This window comes from Chelonoidis abingdonii, chromosome 26 (genome assembly GCF_003597395.2).
Source record: "Chelonoidis abingdonii isolate Lonesome George chromosome 26, CheloAbing_2.0, whole genome shotgun sequence".
Taxonomy (NCBI): domain Eukaryota; kingdom Metazoa; phylum Chordata; order Testudines; family Testudinidae; genus Chelonoidis; species Chelonoidis abingdonii.
Window position 1 is genome coordinate 18,053,505 of NC_133794.1, and position 15,297 is coordinate 18,068,801.

Sequence of the window (15,297 nt, forward strand, 5' to 3'; positions counted from 1 at the left end):
GGGGCATTGCTGGCACATGATGGTGTATGTTACGTTGGTGGACATGCAGGTGAATGAACCGGTGATGTTATGGCTAATCTGGTTAGGTCCTATGATGGTGTCGCTGGTGCAAATATTTGGGCAGAGTTGGCATCGAGGTTTGTTGCATGGATCGATTCCTGAGCTAGAGTTACTATGATGCGGTGTGTGGTTGCTAGTGAAAATAAGCTTAAGGTTGGCAGGTTGTCTGTGGCAGAGGACTGGCCTGCCTCCCAAGGCCTGTGAAAGCAACGGATCGCTGTCCAGGATTGATTGTAGATTACTGATGATGCGTTGGAGAGGTTTTAGCTGAGGACTGTAGAAGATGGCCAGTGGAGTTCTGTTGGTTTCTTTCTTGGGCTTGTCTTGCAGCAGGAGGTTTCTGGGTATACATCTGGCTCTGTTGATCTGTTTCCTTATTTGCTCATGTGGGTATCGTAGTTTTGAGAATGCTTGGTGAAGATCTTATAGGTGTCAGTTGCTATCTGAGGGGTTGGAGCAAATGCATTTGTACCTCAGCGCTTGGCTGCAGATGATGGATCGTGTGGTATGTCTGGGGTGGAACCTGGAAGCATGAAAGTAGGCATAGCGGTCAGTGGGTTTTCAGTATAGGGTGCATGGTGTTAACGTGACTGTCACTTATTTGTGCCGTGGTGTCTAGGAAGTGGACCTCCCTTGTATATTTGTCCAGGCTGAGGTTGATGGTGGGGTGGAAGCGGTTGAAATCATAGTGGAGTTCTTCCAGAGTCTCCTTCCCATGGGTCCAGATGATGTCATCAATGTAGCGTAGGTAGAGAAAGGGCGTGAGTGGATGAGAGCTGAGGAAGCATTGTTCCAGGTCAGCCATAAAAACACTGGCATATTGTGGGGCCATGCGGGTGCCCATAGCAGTGCCAGTGGTCTGGAGGTATATATATTGCACCGAATTTGAAATAATTGTGCATGAGGATTAAGTCACAGACCTCAGCAACCAATTGTGCTGTGGCATCATCAGGGATACTGTTCCTGACAGCTTGTATTCCATCTGTGTGGGGGATGTTTGTGTGGAGAGCCTCCACATCTGTGGTGGCTAGGATGGTGTTTTCTGGAAGATCACCAATGCATTGTAGTTTTCTCAGGAAATCAGTGGTGTCACGGAGATAGCTGGGAGTGCTGGTGGCATAGGATCTGAGTAGAGAGTCCACATATCTGGATTGTTTATACTGATAAACTATTTCAAACTATAGCTCAAAGAGGTATTCTGGCATGGGGTACTCTCCAGGCTTTTTTATATATTATTTTTAAATTCTCAACACTCAACCAAAAAAAATTGTTAAATGTCAACGGAATTCCTTGCCATTCACAAATCAGAGGTGATTTTGGTCTACAAAAGATCCTGGTTTATTTCAGTTTGATGTGTCCAAAGCCTGAATTGTTCTAATGTGATAATTACTCCCAAATGACAGAACCTTCCAAAATGTACTCAGCTTCATAATAGAGACAGACTAAAGCTCCATAAAAAAGAGCCAGGAGACTAGTAGCTCTTAGGGTACATCTACACTGCAATAAAACACCTGTGGCTGGCCTGGGTCGGCTGACAGGGTTCAGGCTGCAGGAGCTATAAAATTGTAATGTAGATGTCCAGGCTTGGGCTGGAGCCTGGGCTCTGGGACCCGGAGTGTAGACCTGTGCACTCATTTGCTTTGCTATAACAGGTTCCTACAAAGAGCTTATGTTTTAATGTGGAACACATGATGAATGCTCTTGGTCTCAGCCCAGCCATCAGTACAAAGCAAAAAGTGGCTTGGCATGAGCTCAAAATGAGTGGCCAGAAGAACTGAATTGCTTCTTGGAAGGAGTTACTGACATATGAGGGCAGAGGTCTATTGGGTGGAGTCCAGGGAAGAAACCCATGGTAGAAAGGAAATAGCGGATGAGTTTTGCTCTGTCCTTCTAGGTGGGGTAGTTTCTTCATATTGAAAACAGTATGGAAAGGCCTAATATTGAAGGTGTATATAATATACATAATATTTAGATAATATACATACCTTCTGGAGAAGACTTAAAACCAAGGCCTTGATTGTTTGTGGTCATTTAAACATTGTTGCACTTTTTGCCGAGGAAAGATGTTGGCTAAATTCCAATTTAGCTAATTTAATTCTTCTTTCTTAAATTGCCCAAGGAGATCTAATAAAATAACTTATTCTTCCCTTTCCTTCTCTAAAGGCTTAGGTAAACCTTTCCATGCACAGATCTCAAAGTGCTGCAATGGATCTTCACAACAATCTTGCAGTTGAATCCCCTTTTTACCCCAGTTGTCCATCCAGACTCTGGTTGAGATCTGGCAGTGGAAACCTGGTATTGAATGACTATAGAGACTGAAACATGCTGAATCCCTATCTGGAACTTGTCCATGATAGCTTCTGAATGAAAAGAAATAGCCAGGGAATTCTGCCCCATTGTGAGGCAAGCAGAGAAATCCCATTCTTTCATGCAATGGAATAAAGAGAGTATCCAGCAATGGATGTTGGAGCCCTCTTGGAATGGATTCCGTCTAGTGTCCTGATTACAGTACTCTCTGTGGACCTAATTCTGCTCCTCTGGAAGTCTTTGGTAGTCCTCTTATACTTTAAGTGCAGTTGGATCAGGGCTTCTGTCACCCAGGATAAGACTATAAGGAGCAATTAGCTCTCAGAAGGTGGGCTGTTCAGGTTCCTGACGTTTCCAGCATACCTGAGATGTCCTCTCTTGTTGAGCTGTGAGATGCAAGAATAATCCTGGGAAGGGGAATCTGGAACAACAAGACCCCGTTTTCAACTACCACACGTGGAAACACATGGGATGGGCCGACCTGAGGGAGAAGAGGAAGATGGAGAGTTTAGAAGCAGTGGATCAGTGGCAGGAAGTGTTAATTGTGTTCATGTAACCTAAATATGCATGCAGCTGAGACTAGATTTCTTCTTAGGGTGACCAGATGTCCCATTTTTAAAGGGACAGTCCCGTTTTTGGGACTTTTTCTAATACAGGCACCTATTACCCCCCACCCCATTTTTTCACAGTTGCTATCTGGTAACCCTATTTCTTCTCGACCATCAGAAATGTGATGAGGGACGAAAGGACCCCCTGGAAGCACCTTGTATGCCTGGGTTGCTGTCCTGGATTCTCTGCCACACATACCAAAGGGATATTTCCCTTTCTGGATTGCTTCTATTTATTTTTCTTCTTCTTTTCGGACCATTTTACTTGGCTTTTTTTTTTTTTTTTTAATTGGAGATATACCTATCTCCTAGAACTGGAAGGGACCTCGAAAGGTCATTAAGTCCAGCCCCCTGGCTTCACTAGCAGGACCAGATCCCTAAGTGGCCCCCTCAAGGATTGAGCTCACAACCCTGGGTTTAGCAGGCCAATGCTCAAACCACTGAGCTATCCCATGTGCTCAGCAAGTGAAATCTGATGAGAAATAAAACTTCAAACCTTGCTCCTTGTCCTGCTAACCTCTTGTAGAGAGGAAAAAGCTTAATTTAATAAGTCTGGATTTGGAAACCTCTTTGCTTTACTCTTCTATATGGAAACAGTGACACTGAAAGAAAGGCTTTGGGATTTGTTGTTTTCAATGTCTTTTATTTATTTGGTTTATTCCAAGTGAAGCACTAAGGGAAGTAAAATGAATCTACAAAAAGTCAGTTTCAGGCTTTTTTCCTCCTTTTTCAGAAGAGGGTGGGAGGGAGAAAGAGGACTTTATCATGCAGGGTTTTCCCAAATCAAGTCAAGTGAATCTCATACGTGAGCTCCTCACAAATGAAAAGCAAGTACGCTTGTTTTTCCGACCCCCAAGAAAGTGCTGGGCTATGCTTATGATGGGTGGAACTTCTCCCGCAGCCATGTTAGAGGAAGCAATGTTTTGGGTCGATGGTTAGGAGGGCAACATAAGTACGACAAAAGTTGAGTTCTTTTCCAACCCTCAGTGTATGGGAATGGAGGAACTGGCAGATTCATTTGAAATGATCTTGAGTCTTTGGGTCATTCGTGAAATGAATTCTGTTGTTAGTTATTTATATTGCAATACTATCTAGAGGCTCAGATCAGGGCCCCATTGCGCTAGATACTGTATAAACAGTGAGTGAGAGACTCTCTCTGCTCTAAAGAACCTACACTTTGGACAAGACAAAGGGCTATAAGGGCAACAGAGATAAAATTACTTGCTCAGAGTCATAGAGCAAGTCAGTGCCAGAGCCAGGTGTAGACCGCAGACCAGAATCACAGTCCTTTTGACTAAACAACACTGCCTCTTGTTCATAGCATAGCTGGAGTGGTGTACTGCAAAGATTATTGATTTCCCAGGGCAGCTGCAGGAAATGGAATTGCAAAGTGGGTCAGGAGTATTATCCCCCCCAATAGGTTACCCGATGAAAATTGCAACTGTCTAAGAAATACCAAGACAAACATAAGCCGTGATCGTGAAAAGGAGAAGAAATGGTGGAAATCCATACAGCATGGACAACAGCCAAAAATATGGTGGGTGTGTAGAGGGAACTGTTATAAATTGGAAGATAGACACATAGGGACAAATTCAGATCTGATGCAAGCAAATATAGTTCCATTGGGTCAAGGGACTTTTAACAACGCTTAACCCTGCCACTTGTTTTCCAGTTACAAAAGACATGGACATTTTCTGAAATCTTCATCCATAAGACTCCTCTTCCCATCAAGAAGAGGCAAGATAAGGTGAATGGCAAGCAAAAACATAATGTACCACATTGTGATCTCATTTACACTGGTGGTGTAACTTTGAAGTAACTGACTTCATTCAAGTCATTCCAGATTTACACTGAGGTCAGAATCAAGCTCAGTAGTTTTTGTTTTTAGACTCTGAAAAATTGTACTTTATTGCAGTCATGTGACCCACCACTCTAAAATAGACATAAAAAGCTATTAAGTTGGTTTTGTTTCTGTGTCTAATACAGTGCATTACAATGCAATACACTGTATCAAAAATATACATGTGGGATTTTCAAAAGTGCTCAGTGTTGGTCTAACAGTTCCCCGTGGGAACTTAATCATTGACTTCAACGGGATCAGAATTAGGCCAATGCAGAATACTTAATTTTTTTTTTTTTTTTTTTTATGCCCTATATGTATATTTCACCCTAGAAGAGGGTCAAACTAAGAACCTGGAGATGTGAACTCAAGCTGCTGCATTAGATATAGTGGCGGGGTGTAGGGGAAGGAAAGAGATAAGAGAGGTGTTTACTTCACTTTTGGGAGGTCACCATATTGTTTGTCCGGAACAAGGACAGTTTTGGCCTCTTTGCTGATTCTTGCAGCCAGAGTGTTCATTATGGTGCTGGCTTTTGCGATGTGGAAACCTGTCCTGTGAGGAATAAAGCTCAGAACTACCAGCTCATTACAAAAATTATCCTGACCCCAGAGAGGGACAAACAAAGCTTCATTTTTGTTATCTGCTAATGATACATTCTGGTGAATATTAGATTTGAACTAGCAGCCTTTAGAGATGAAAGGTTCCATCTGCTATCACCAGTCTTCTGCGTTACTCAGTCCTCTGATACATCAGCATGTTTAAACAACATCTAATGGGCCAAAATGTACAAAGCAATCAATGGCTATCAACCATGGTCATTAATGGCAGGAATATATTACCCCAACTCCACAGGCATTGGGCCAGATCCTCAGCTTGTGTAAATCAATGTCACCAATTTACACTAGTAGAGAACCTGGCCCATTATCTCTCTTACGGGAGAGAACTTGCAGCCAGTACATATATATAATAGCCTCAGTCCGTGTAGAAAACTGCAGTGAACCTCAATAGGACATGAAGTCTAGCATCATAAAGTTGTAACACAGGGTGGAATGCAGCTTGCGTTTGTGGCTCTAACCTGAACTTATAACTCTTGGGCTTCACTCCTCTCCAGTAAAGATGAATTCACTAAGGAAAAAGAGCTCCTAATTCAGCTGCTATCCTTCCCCTGGTGCTTCATGGCTCCTGACACTCATAGAATGGGAATCCAGATTACATGGGCTGTCTGCAAGGCTAAGAGCCTGTTCACACAATGCTCTCTGCAGTCCCACAGGGGAGATCAATCTTAAGTTTCAGAACTGACTAAAGCATGAAACAGAAGCATGTCAGCCAGCCTCTGGCAGGGCTAGAAATGCCGCGCTATTGCTGATGTAGAAAAATGCTAAAACTAGTCAGGAAACTTGTGTATTCTAGGTTCTAAGAGGACATGATGATAATGCCAGTTTTAAAGAGCTTTTGGCTCATTTAGCAGGTCCTCAGGGAAACCATTTTGAAGGACTTAGTGCAGAGGAAGGTGATCGGGAACCGTCAACATGGATTCCCCAAGGGCAAGTCATGCCTGACCAAACTGATTGCCTTCTGTGAAGAGATAACTGGCTCTGTGAATATGGGGAAAGCAGTGAATGTGATATGCCTTGACTTTAGCAAAGCTTTTGGTATGGTCTCCCACAGTATTCTTGCCAGCAAGTTAAAGTGTGGATTGGATAAATGGACTATAAGGTGGAAAGAGAGCTGGCTAGATTGTTGGGGCTCAGTGGGTAGTGATCAACAGCTCAATGTCTAGTTGGCAGCGGTATCAAGCAGAGTGCCCCAGGGGTCAGTCCTGGGGCTGGTTTTGTTCAGCATAAGATTGGCCCTAATGGGTCAGACCAAAGGTCCATCTAGCCCAGTATCCTAGATAAGATAGATAAGATAATTGGAGATATCCTATCTCCTAGAACTGGAAGGGACCTTGAAAGGTCATTGAGTCCAGCCCCCTGCCTTCACTAGCAAGACCAAGTACTGATTTTTGCCCCAGATCCCTAAGTGGTCCCCTCAAGGATTGAACTTGCAACCCTGGGTTTAGCAGGCCAATGCTCAAACCACTGAGCTATCCCTCCCTCCTGTCTTCCAACAGTGGCCAGTGCCAGGTGCCCCAGAGGGACTGAACAGAACAGGTAATCATCAAGTTTTATCCATCCCGTTGCTCATTCCCAGCTTCTGGCAAACAGAGGCTAGGGACACCATTCCTGCCCATCCTGGCTAATAGCCATTGTTGGACCTATCCTTCATTAATTTATCTAGTTGTTTTCTGAGCCCTGTTATGGTCTTGGCCTTCACAACATCCTCTGGCAAGGAGTTCCACAGGTTGTGTATGTTGTATGTGGTGTGAATAAATACTTCCTTTTATTTGTTTTAAACCTGCTGACTATTAATGTGTTATGAGAAGTAGTAAACAATAGTACTAGTAGTAAAAAATAGTAAAAATCTATTTTCTCTACACGAGTCATGATTTTATAGACCTCAATCATATCTCCCCTTAGCCGTCTCTTTTCTGAACTGAAAAGTCTCAGTCATCTTAATCTCTCCTCATATGGAAGCCGTTCCATACCCCTAACCATCTTTACTAATGATCTGGATAATAGGATGGATTGCACCCTCAGCATGTTCTGAGGGTAGGGATAGGATCCAGAGTGATCTAGGCAAATTGGAGGATTGGGCCAAAAGAAATATGATGAGGTTCAGCAAGGAGAAGTGCAGAGTCCTGCACTTAGGACAGAAGAATCTCATGCACTACTACAGGCTGAGGACAGACTGGGTAAGCAGCAGTTCTGCAGAAAAGGACGCGGGGATTACAGTGGATGAGAGCTCCATATGAGTCAGCAGTGTACCTTTGTTGCCAAGAAGGCTAACAGCATATTGGGCTGCATTAGTGTAAGCATTGCCACCAGATCGAGGGAAGTGATTATTCCCCTCTATTCGGCATTGGTAAGGCCACATCTGGAGTATTGTGTCCAGTTTTGGGATCCCCACTAGAGAAAGGATGTGGACAAATTGGAGAGAGTCCAGCGGAGGACAACAGAAATCATCAGGGGGCTGGGGCACATGACTTACGAGGAGAGGCTGAAGAAACTGGGCTTGTTTAGTCTGCAGAAGAGAAGAATGAGGGGGGATTTGATAGCAGCCTTCAACTACATGAACAGAGGTTCCAAAGAGAATGTATCTCAGCTATTCTCTGTGGTAGCAGATGACAGAACAAGAAACAGTGGTCTCAAGTTGGAGTTCAGGAGGATATTAGGAAACACTATTTCACGAGGAGGGTGGTGAAGCTCTGGAATGGGTTACCTAGGGAGATGGTGGAGGTTTTTAAGGGCCCGGCTGACAAAGCCCTGTCTGGGATGATTTAGTTGGTGTTGGTCCTGCTTTGAGCAGGGGGGTTGGACTAGATGACCTCCTGAGGTCTCTTCCAATCCTAATCTGTGATTCTATGATTTAAGATAAAGGCAGTTCACAACTTTTTTGGTGACAAGTCCTGCTCCTTTCTCTGAAACGCACACTCTTTGTAGCAGATCCAGTGTAGTCCTACTCTGGGTCTGGATAGGAATTTGGGAGCCCACCTAGGGCGATTCCCACCTATTGAATCTTGCACAACCTAACCCAGCAGGGAGATTCCTGTGTACTAGGGATTTTGCAGTAAGGGTTCAGAAACTCTGGTTAAAATCAAATGGTGTTGACTGTTTTGGCCATGGTTACCATTGCAGCTAATCCATGTTCTGCACTGGTATGATGGCACCTATCATAGATTTTAAGGTCAGAAGGGACCATTATGATAGTCGAGTCTGACCTCCTGCACAACACAGGCCACAATCTCTCCCACCCACTCCTGTAACAAACCCCTAACCTATGTCTGAGCTACTGAAGTCCTCAAATCATGGTTTAAAGACTTCAAGGTGCAGAGAATCTTCCAGCAAGTGACCCGTGCACTATGCCCATGGTGCAGAGGAAGGCGAAACCCCCCCAACAGCCTCTGCCAATCTGCCCTGAAGGAAAATTCCTTCCCAACCCCAAATATGGCGATCAGCTAAACCCTGAGCATGTGGGCAAGACTCGGCAGCCCGACACCCAGAAAATAATTCTCTGTAGTAACTCATATTCCACCCCATCTAACATCTCATCACAGGCCACTGGGCATATTTACTACTAATAGTCAAAGATCAGTTAATTGCCAAAATTAGGCTATCCCATCATACCATCCCCTCCAGAAACTTATCAAACTTAGTCTTGAAGCCAGATATGTCTTTTGCCTCCACTGCTCTCCTTGGAAGGTTGTTCCAGAACTTCACTCCTCTGATGCTTAGAAACCTTCATCTAATTTCAAGTCTAAACTTCCTAGTGTCCAGTTTATGATGTTATGATTCCTGATGTCAGATTTGTGTCCATTTATTCTTTTGCGTAGAGACTGTCCGGTTTGGCCAATGTACATGGCAGAGGGGCATTGCTGGCACATGATGGCATATATATCACCTGCACATCTACCAACGTGATATATGCCATCATGTGCCAGCAATGCCCCTCTGCCATGTACATTGGCCAAACCGGACAGTCTCTACGCAAAAGAATAAATGGACACAAATCTGACATCAGGAATCATAACATCATAAACTGGACACTAGGAAGTTTAGACTTGAAATTAGATGAAGGTTTCTAAGCATCAGAGGAGTGAAGTTCTGGAACAACCTTCCAAGGAGAGCAGTGGAGGCAAAAGACATATCTGGCTTCAAGACTAAGTTTGATAAGTTTCTGGAGGGGATGGTATGATGGGATAGCCTAATTTTGGCAATTAACTGATCTTTGACTATTAGTAGTAAATATGCCCAGTGGCCTGTGATGAGATGTTAGATGGGGTGGAATATGAGTTACTACAGAGAATTATTTTCTGGGTGTCGGGCTGCCGAGTCTTGCCCACATGCTCAGGGTTTAGCTGATCGCCATATTTGGGGTTGGGAAGGAATTTTCCTTCAGGGCAGATTGGCAGAGGCTGTTGGGGGGGTTTCGCCTTCCTCTGCACCATGGGCATAGTGCACGGGTCACTTGCTGGAAGATTCTCTGCACCTTGAAGTCTTTAAACCATGATTTGAGGACTTCAGTAGCTCAGACATAGGTTAGGGGTTTGTTACAGGAGTGGGTGGGAGAGATTGTGGCCTGTGTTGTGCAGGAGGTCAGACTCGACTATCATAATGGTCCCTTCTGACCTTAAAATCTATGATAGGTGCCATCATACCAGTGCAGAACATGGATTAGCTGCAATGGTAACCATGGCCAAAACAGTCAACACCATTTGATTTTAACCAGAGTTTCTGAACCCTTACTGCAAAATCCCTAGTACACAGGAATCTCCCTGCTGGGTTAGGTTGTGCAAGATTCAATAGGTGGGAATCGCCCTAGGTGGGCTCCCAAATTCCTATCCAGACCCAGAGTAGGACTACACTGGATCTGCTACAAAGAGTGTGCGTTTCAGAGAAAGGAGCAGGACTTGTCACCAAAAAAGTTGTGAACTGCCTTTATCTTAAATCATAGAATCACAGATTAGGATTGGAAGAGACCTCAGGAGGTCATCTAGTCCAACCCCCCTGCTCAAAGCAGGACCAACACCAACTAAATCATCCCAGACAGGGCTTTGTCAGCCGGGCCCTTAAAAACCTCCACCATCTCCCTAGGTAACCCATTCCAGAGCTTCACCACCCTCCTCGTGAAATAGTGTTTCCTAATATCCTCCTGAACTCCAACTTGAGACCACTGTTTCTTGTTCTGTCATCTGCTACTGAGGCAAAGTATTTGTTTAGATATTGGGCCATGCCTAGATTATCCTTAACCTCCACTCCATCCTCAGTGTTTAGTGGTCCCACTTCTTCTTTCTTTGTTTTCTTCTTATTTATATGGCTATAGAACCTTTTACTATTGGTTTTAATTCCCTTTGCAAGGTCCAACTCTACATGGCTTTTGGCCTTTCTCACTTTATCCCTACATGTTCTGACCTCAATAAGGTAGCTTTCCTTGCTGATCACTCCCATCTTCCATTCCTTGTAGGCTTTCTGCTTTTTCTTAATCACCTCTCTGAGATGCTTGCTCATCCAGCTTGGTCTACAACTCCCTGCCTATGAATTTTTTCCCCTTTCTTGGGATGCAGGCTTCTGATAGTTTCTGCAACTTTGACTTGAAGTAATTCCAAGCCTCCTCTGCCTTTAGATCCACAAGTTCTTCAGTTCAATCCACCTCCCTAACTAATTTCGTTAATTCTTTAAAGTTAGCTCTTTTGAAATCAAAAACCCTAGTCACATATCTATTTTTGTTCATCCTTCCATTTAGTTTGAACTGAATTAGTACATGATCGCTCAAACCAAGGTTGTCCCCTACAACCATTTCTTCTGTGAGGTCCTCACTACTCACCAAAACCAAATCTAAAATGGCATCCTCTCTTGTTGGTTCTTCAACTACTTGGTGAAGGAATCCATCAGCTATCGCATCCAGGAAAATCTGAGCCCTATTATTATTACTAGCACTTGTCCTCCAATCAATATCTGGGAATTTAAGTCTCCCATGATCACACAATTCCCATTAGTATTTACTTCATTAAAAACATTAGAGGTCTCTGTCCGTAACCAAATCAGATCCTGGTGGTCTATAGCATGCCCCAAGCACTATCCCAGGGGAGGCTCCAGTACCTTTCTTTCCCAGTGTGATTTTTGCCCAGACAGACTCTGTCTTATCCATTCCATCCCTGCTTATTTTTTTACAGTCTACCTCATCATTGATGTACAATGCTACTCCACCACCTTTGCCTTTATTTCTGTCTTTCCTAACCAGCACATACCCTTCAATACCTATACTCTAGTCATGACTACTATTCCACCATGTTTCTATTATCCCTATAATATCTGGTTTCACTTCCTGCACCAATAGCTCTAGTTCTTCCATTTTGTTACCTAGGCTCCTCGCATTAGTGTACAAATATCTTAATTTTTGATGTTTGGCTTCTCTCACATTCTTTACCCAATTAGGCATAGACATTCTACCACCAGTATCACCTGTTAGACTAGTATCTACACTATCCTTCCTCCTTATGTCCAGTAAGTGACAAATAAGTTTGTGCTGTAAACCAGACCCTAGTTAGGGCACAGGTAGTGGAGAGCATATCCCATCCCTAATACTGAATGACCAGATGCAAAGCAAGTTGCTAGTGAGTGATTCCTTCCCTTCCAGTCCAAGATGATGCTGTGATCTAGGCCTTGGGCAAATAAGTCTTTGTTCCAAGCTGCATCTTTCTGTAGATCTTGAAAGACAAAACTCACCAGTTTCCAGTTGGAAGTGTATCTTTGGAGTCACAAGTGCTAGAAATTTTAAGCTTGAATTAAAACAACATTGTACAGAAACTGATGAGTAAGGACACTACTATCTAGAGCATGTTTCCTACTTGTTGTGGATATGGTACTCCTAAGAAATTCTGCGCCAAGAAAATTTCTGCACACAACAAATAAAATTTGCAGAATTTTAAAATATAAATAAATGTGGAGGCTCCAGCATAGCAACGGTGAGCACAGATCACTGGCTGCACAGAGGTGGGAGATTACCTGTGGAATAGAGACTCTGCAGTGAGGTTGTAGCTAATACAGCAGAAGGGCCTGCTGCAGAAACACCCTTGAGCTCTGCCCCTGGCGCACGAGTTATGGGCAGGCAGGCTCAACCCAGCAGGGTCCAACCGTGGGGGGCTTAGTCTAGGGAGATCCAGATGTGGGGTAAGAGGGTTTTGTGTGGGGCACACTGGGTGCAGAAAGCTCAGTGGAGGATTTGGATGCACAGGGATGGTTCCAGATGCAGGGACAATGGGACTCTGCAGAGGGGGTCCAGGTGGGGAAAGATGGGATTCAGCGAGGGGGGGTCTGGGTGCAACTGGCTGGGACTCAGTGAGGGTCCAGGTGTGGGGTTTCTCAGGGTGAGGGTTCAATGGACCTGTTTAATAGGGGAGGCCCCAGCTGCTGCCGCTGCCACCACCAGTGCCAGGATCCCTCCCCCATCCGCTTCTCTTCCATATCCTATCCCTTTCTTCACTGCCTCTTCCTCTCCCCACTGTCCCTTGCTCCTATCTCACTCCTACATCCCATTCCTCCTATCCAATCCTGTCCCCGTTTCTTCCCCAACTGCCTCTCCTCCCCCTCCTCTCCCACCACCCTTGCCATGACCCACCAGTGGCACTCACCATTGTATGGAAAACAGTATGGCTCCCAGCACACACAGAAGAGGAGTTTGTCTGACACCAGGACCCAGGAGGTGGAGTCAGCTAGCAGGAGGGGCACTCTCCATCATCCAGGCAGCTCTGCCCATGCAGAAATGGACAGTGGCATGTGACCCCACACAGCCCCCCATGCCACGCTTCTGTTTGGGGGGGCAATACCCCCTGTCCTCCCTAAATTACGCTCATCGGGGGGCCCTTTCCCTCTCCCCACCACCCAGTGATTTACCTCTCTTCTGGCTGCTCCAGGCACTGGTTACCACACACCTGTGCTGCTGGGGAGGAGCATATAACTGCTCTTGCAACTTCCCTTTGCTTCCCCATCCTTATCTGCAGAGGACATGAATTCTGTATGTTCAGTGGCGCAGAATTCCTCCAGAGTAATATAAGTTTTTGTCAAGCTCTGATCTTTTTAGGGGTATCCACTGTGATACAGTCAGGCTTATTTGGGTGCATTTGATGATCAGATCTTAAATAACATAGATTCTCCTTCATGCCAGCTGTTCTAGCTATAGCGTACCATGTAACAGGGGTAGACAACCTGATTTTCAGTGGCACTCTCACTGCCTGGGTCCTGGCCACCGGTCCGGGGGGCTCTGCATTTTAATTTAATTGAAGCTTCTTAAACATTTTAAAAACCTTATTTACTTTGTATACAATAGTTTAGCTATATATTATAGAAAGGGACATTCTGACATTTTTAGAAAGTATTACTGGCATGCAAAATCTTAAATTAGAGTGAATAAATGAAGACTCAGCACACCACTTCTGAAAGTTGCCGACCCCTGCCAAATAATTTGGGTTTTGACCACCTTTTGGTCTTTTTCTAGGTTATGGCAACTGGAACTCTGGGACAAACAGAGGCAAGTATAGTAAAATCTTAATGCCATTTTTTCATGATAATGTTATCAGTCAGAAAAAGGATTATAAAACTGAAGTTTTTCACAGCTCAAATCTCTTCCCCATGCCTGAATAATATCCTCTTAGGTCACATGCAACTCTATTTCCGTCAGCGTTGCAGAGCACCTATAACAGTGACAATCTTTACTATTCTGCCTTGTGCATCAACAAAACCAGATATTTCTGTTCCTAGAAGTCAGTCTTCAGTCTTTTTGTCTTACAGCTGGGACGGGGAGATGCCTGCACCCACCTATTTTTCCTTTTTGTCTTACATCACTTCTCTGTGAAATGGCACTGAATGTTAAAGTGCTGTCACAGTCACTAGACTGAATTTCTAGTTCTTGTGCCAGAGAGACACGAAAAAAGTCAGTGCGTCTGCATTTAGACCCAAACTTGAAACAGGCCTCCCTTTATAAATACTTGTCTTTTTCCATAGGCCATGCTCACTGTGCTCAGACTAAAGTGCGATGTCCAGCTGTGTGGTAGAATCTCACTAATCTATATGCTTTAATTAGCACAAGGAAGCCTCTCTCCACTCCTCAAAGACTGACTAGGAGAGCAGCATAGTACATTTTTTATATCACTGACTGGTAGTTTAAACTGTAGTCAGTGTTGTACCAAGGATTTTATGACCTTTTCACTATCTTCAGAGCTAGCTGGAAAACTTATTTTTGTAAAAACCAGAAAATATTCATGATTCGTTCAAAATGAGCTTGCTAGCAGTGTCATTGTTTTACTACTTGTGTTTATAGTATCACTTAGGATCCCCATCTAAGATCAGGGTCCTGTTATGCTAGGCACACAACAGGTGTATTGTGATATAGTCCGTGTCCTGAAGAATTTACAGTTTAAAGGGACAAGACAGAGGGAAGGTAAGAGAGATTGTGACTTCCCCAAACATAGCCACCAACTTCTCCTGGTGCCAATGGATGCTCGACCCACCCTGACTCCACCCCTGCCCTGCCCCCATTCCAGCCCCTTCCCCAAAGTCTTCACCTCAACTTCACCCCCTCCATGCCCCTATTGGATCCCTTCCCCAAATCTCCACCCCAGCCTCGCCTCTTCCCTGCCTTCTCCCCTGTGTGCGGCGCATTCCCACTCTTTCCTTCCCCCTCCCTCCCATAGCGTGTTACACCACGAAACAGCTGTTTCGTGGTGGCAAGTGCTGGGAGGAGAAGCGGGGTTGTGTTGCGCTGAGGGGGAGGAGGTGGAGGCAAGCTGGGACGGGGAGATGCCTGCACCCACCTATTTTTCCCCATGGGTGCTCCAGCCCTGGAGCACCCACGGAGTTGGCGCCTATGTCCCCAAAGACATTCTA

The 15,297-nt window shown here is 44.6% G+C and overlaps 1 protein-coding gene across 3 annotated transcripts in view; it reads left to right on the plus strand.

Annotated features, from left to right (window-relative positions):
- The window catches only part of AKAP8L (A-kinase anchoring protein 8 like), a 44,123-nt gene that overhangs the window by 4,385 nt on the left and 24,441 nt on the right, over positions 1-15,297 (plus strand). For 2 of the 3 annotated variants that reach the window (XM_032765336.2, XM_075060970.1), the window contains exon 2: positions 13,910-13,942. The exons of the other annotated variant lie outside the window; for it this stretch is intronic. In XM_032765336.2, coding sequence (XP_032621227.1) covers positions 13,910-13,942 — 33 coding nt within the window. The remainder of the gene's footprint in view (positions 1-13,909; positions 13,943-15,297) is intronic. 3 annotated transcript variants of the gene reach the window in all.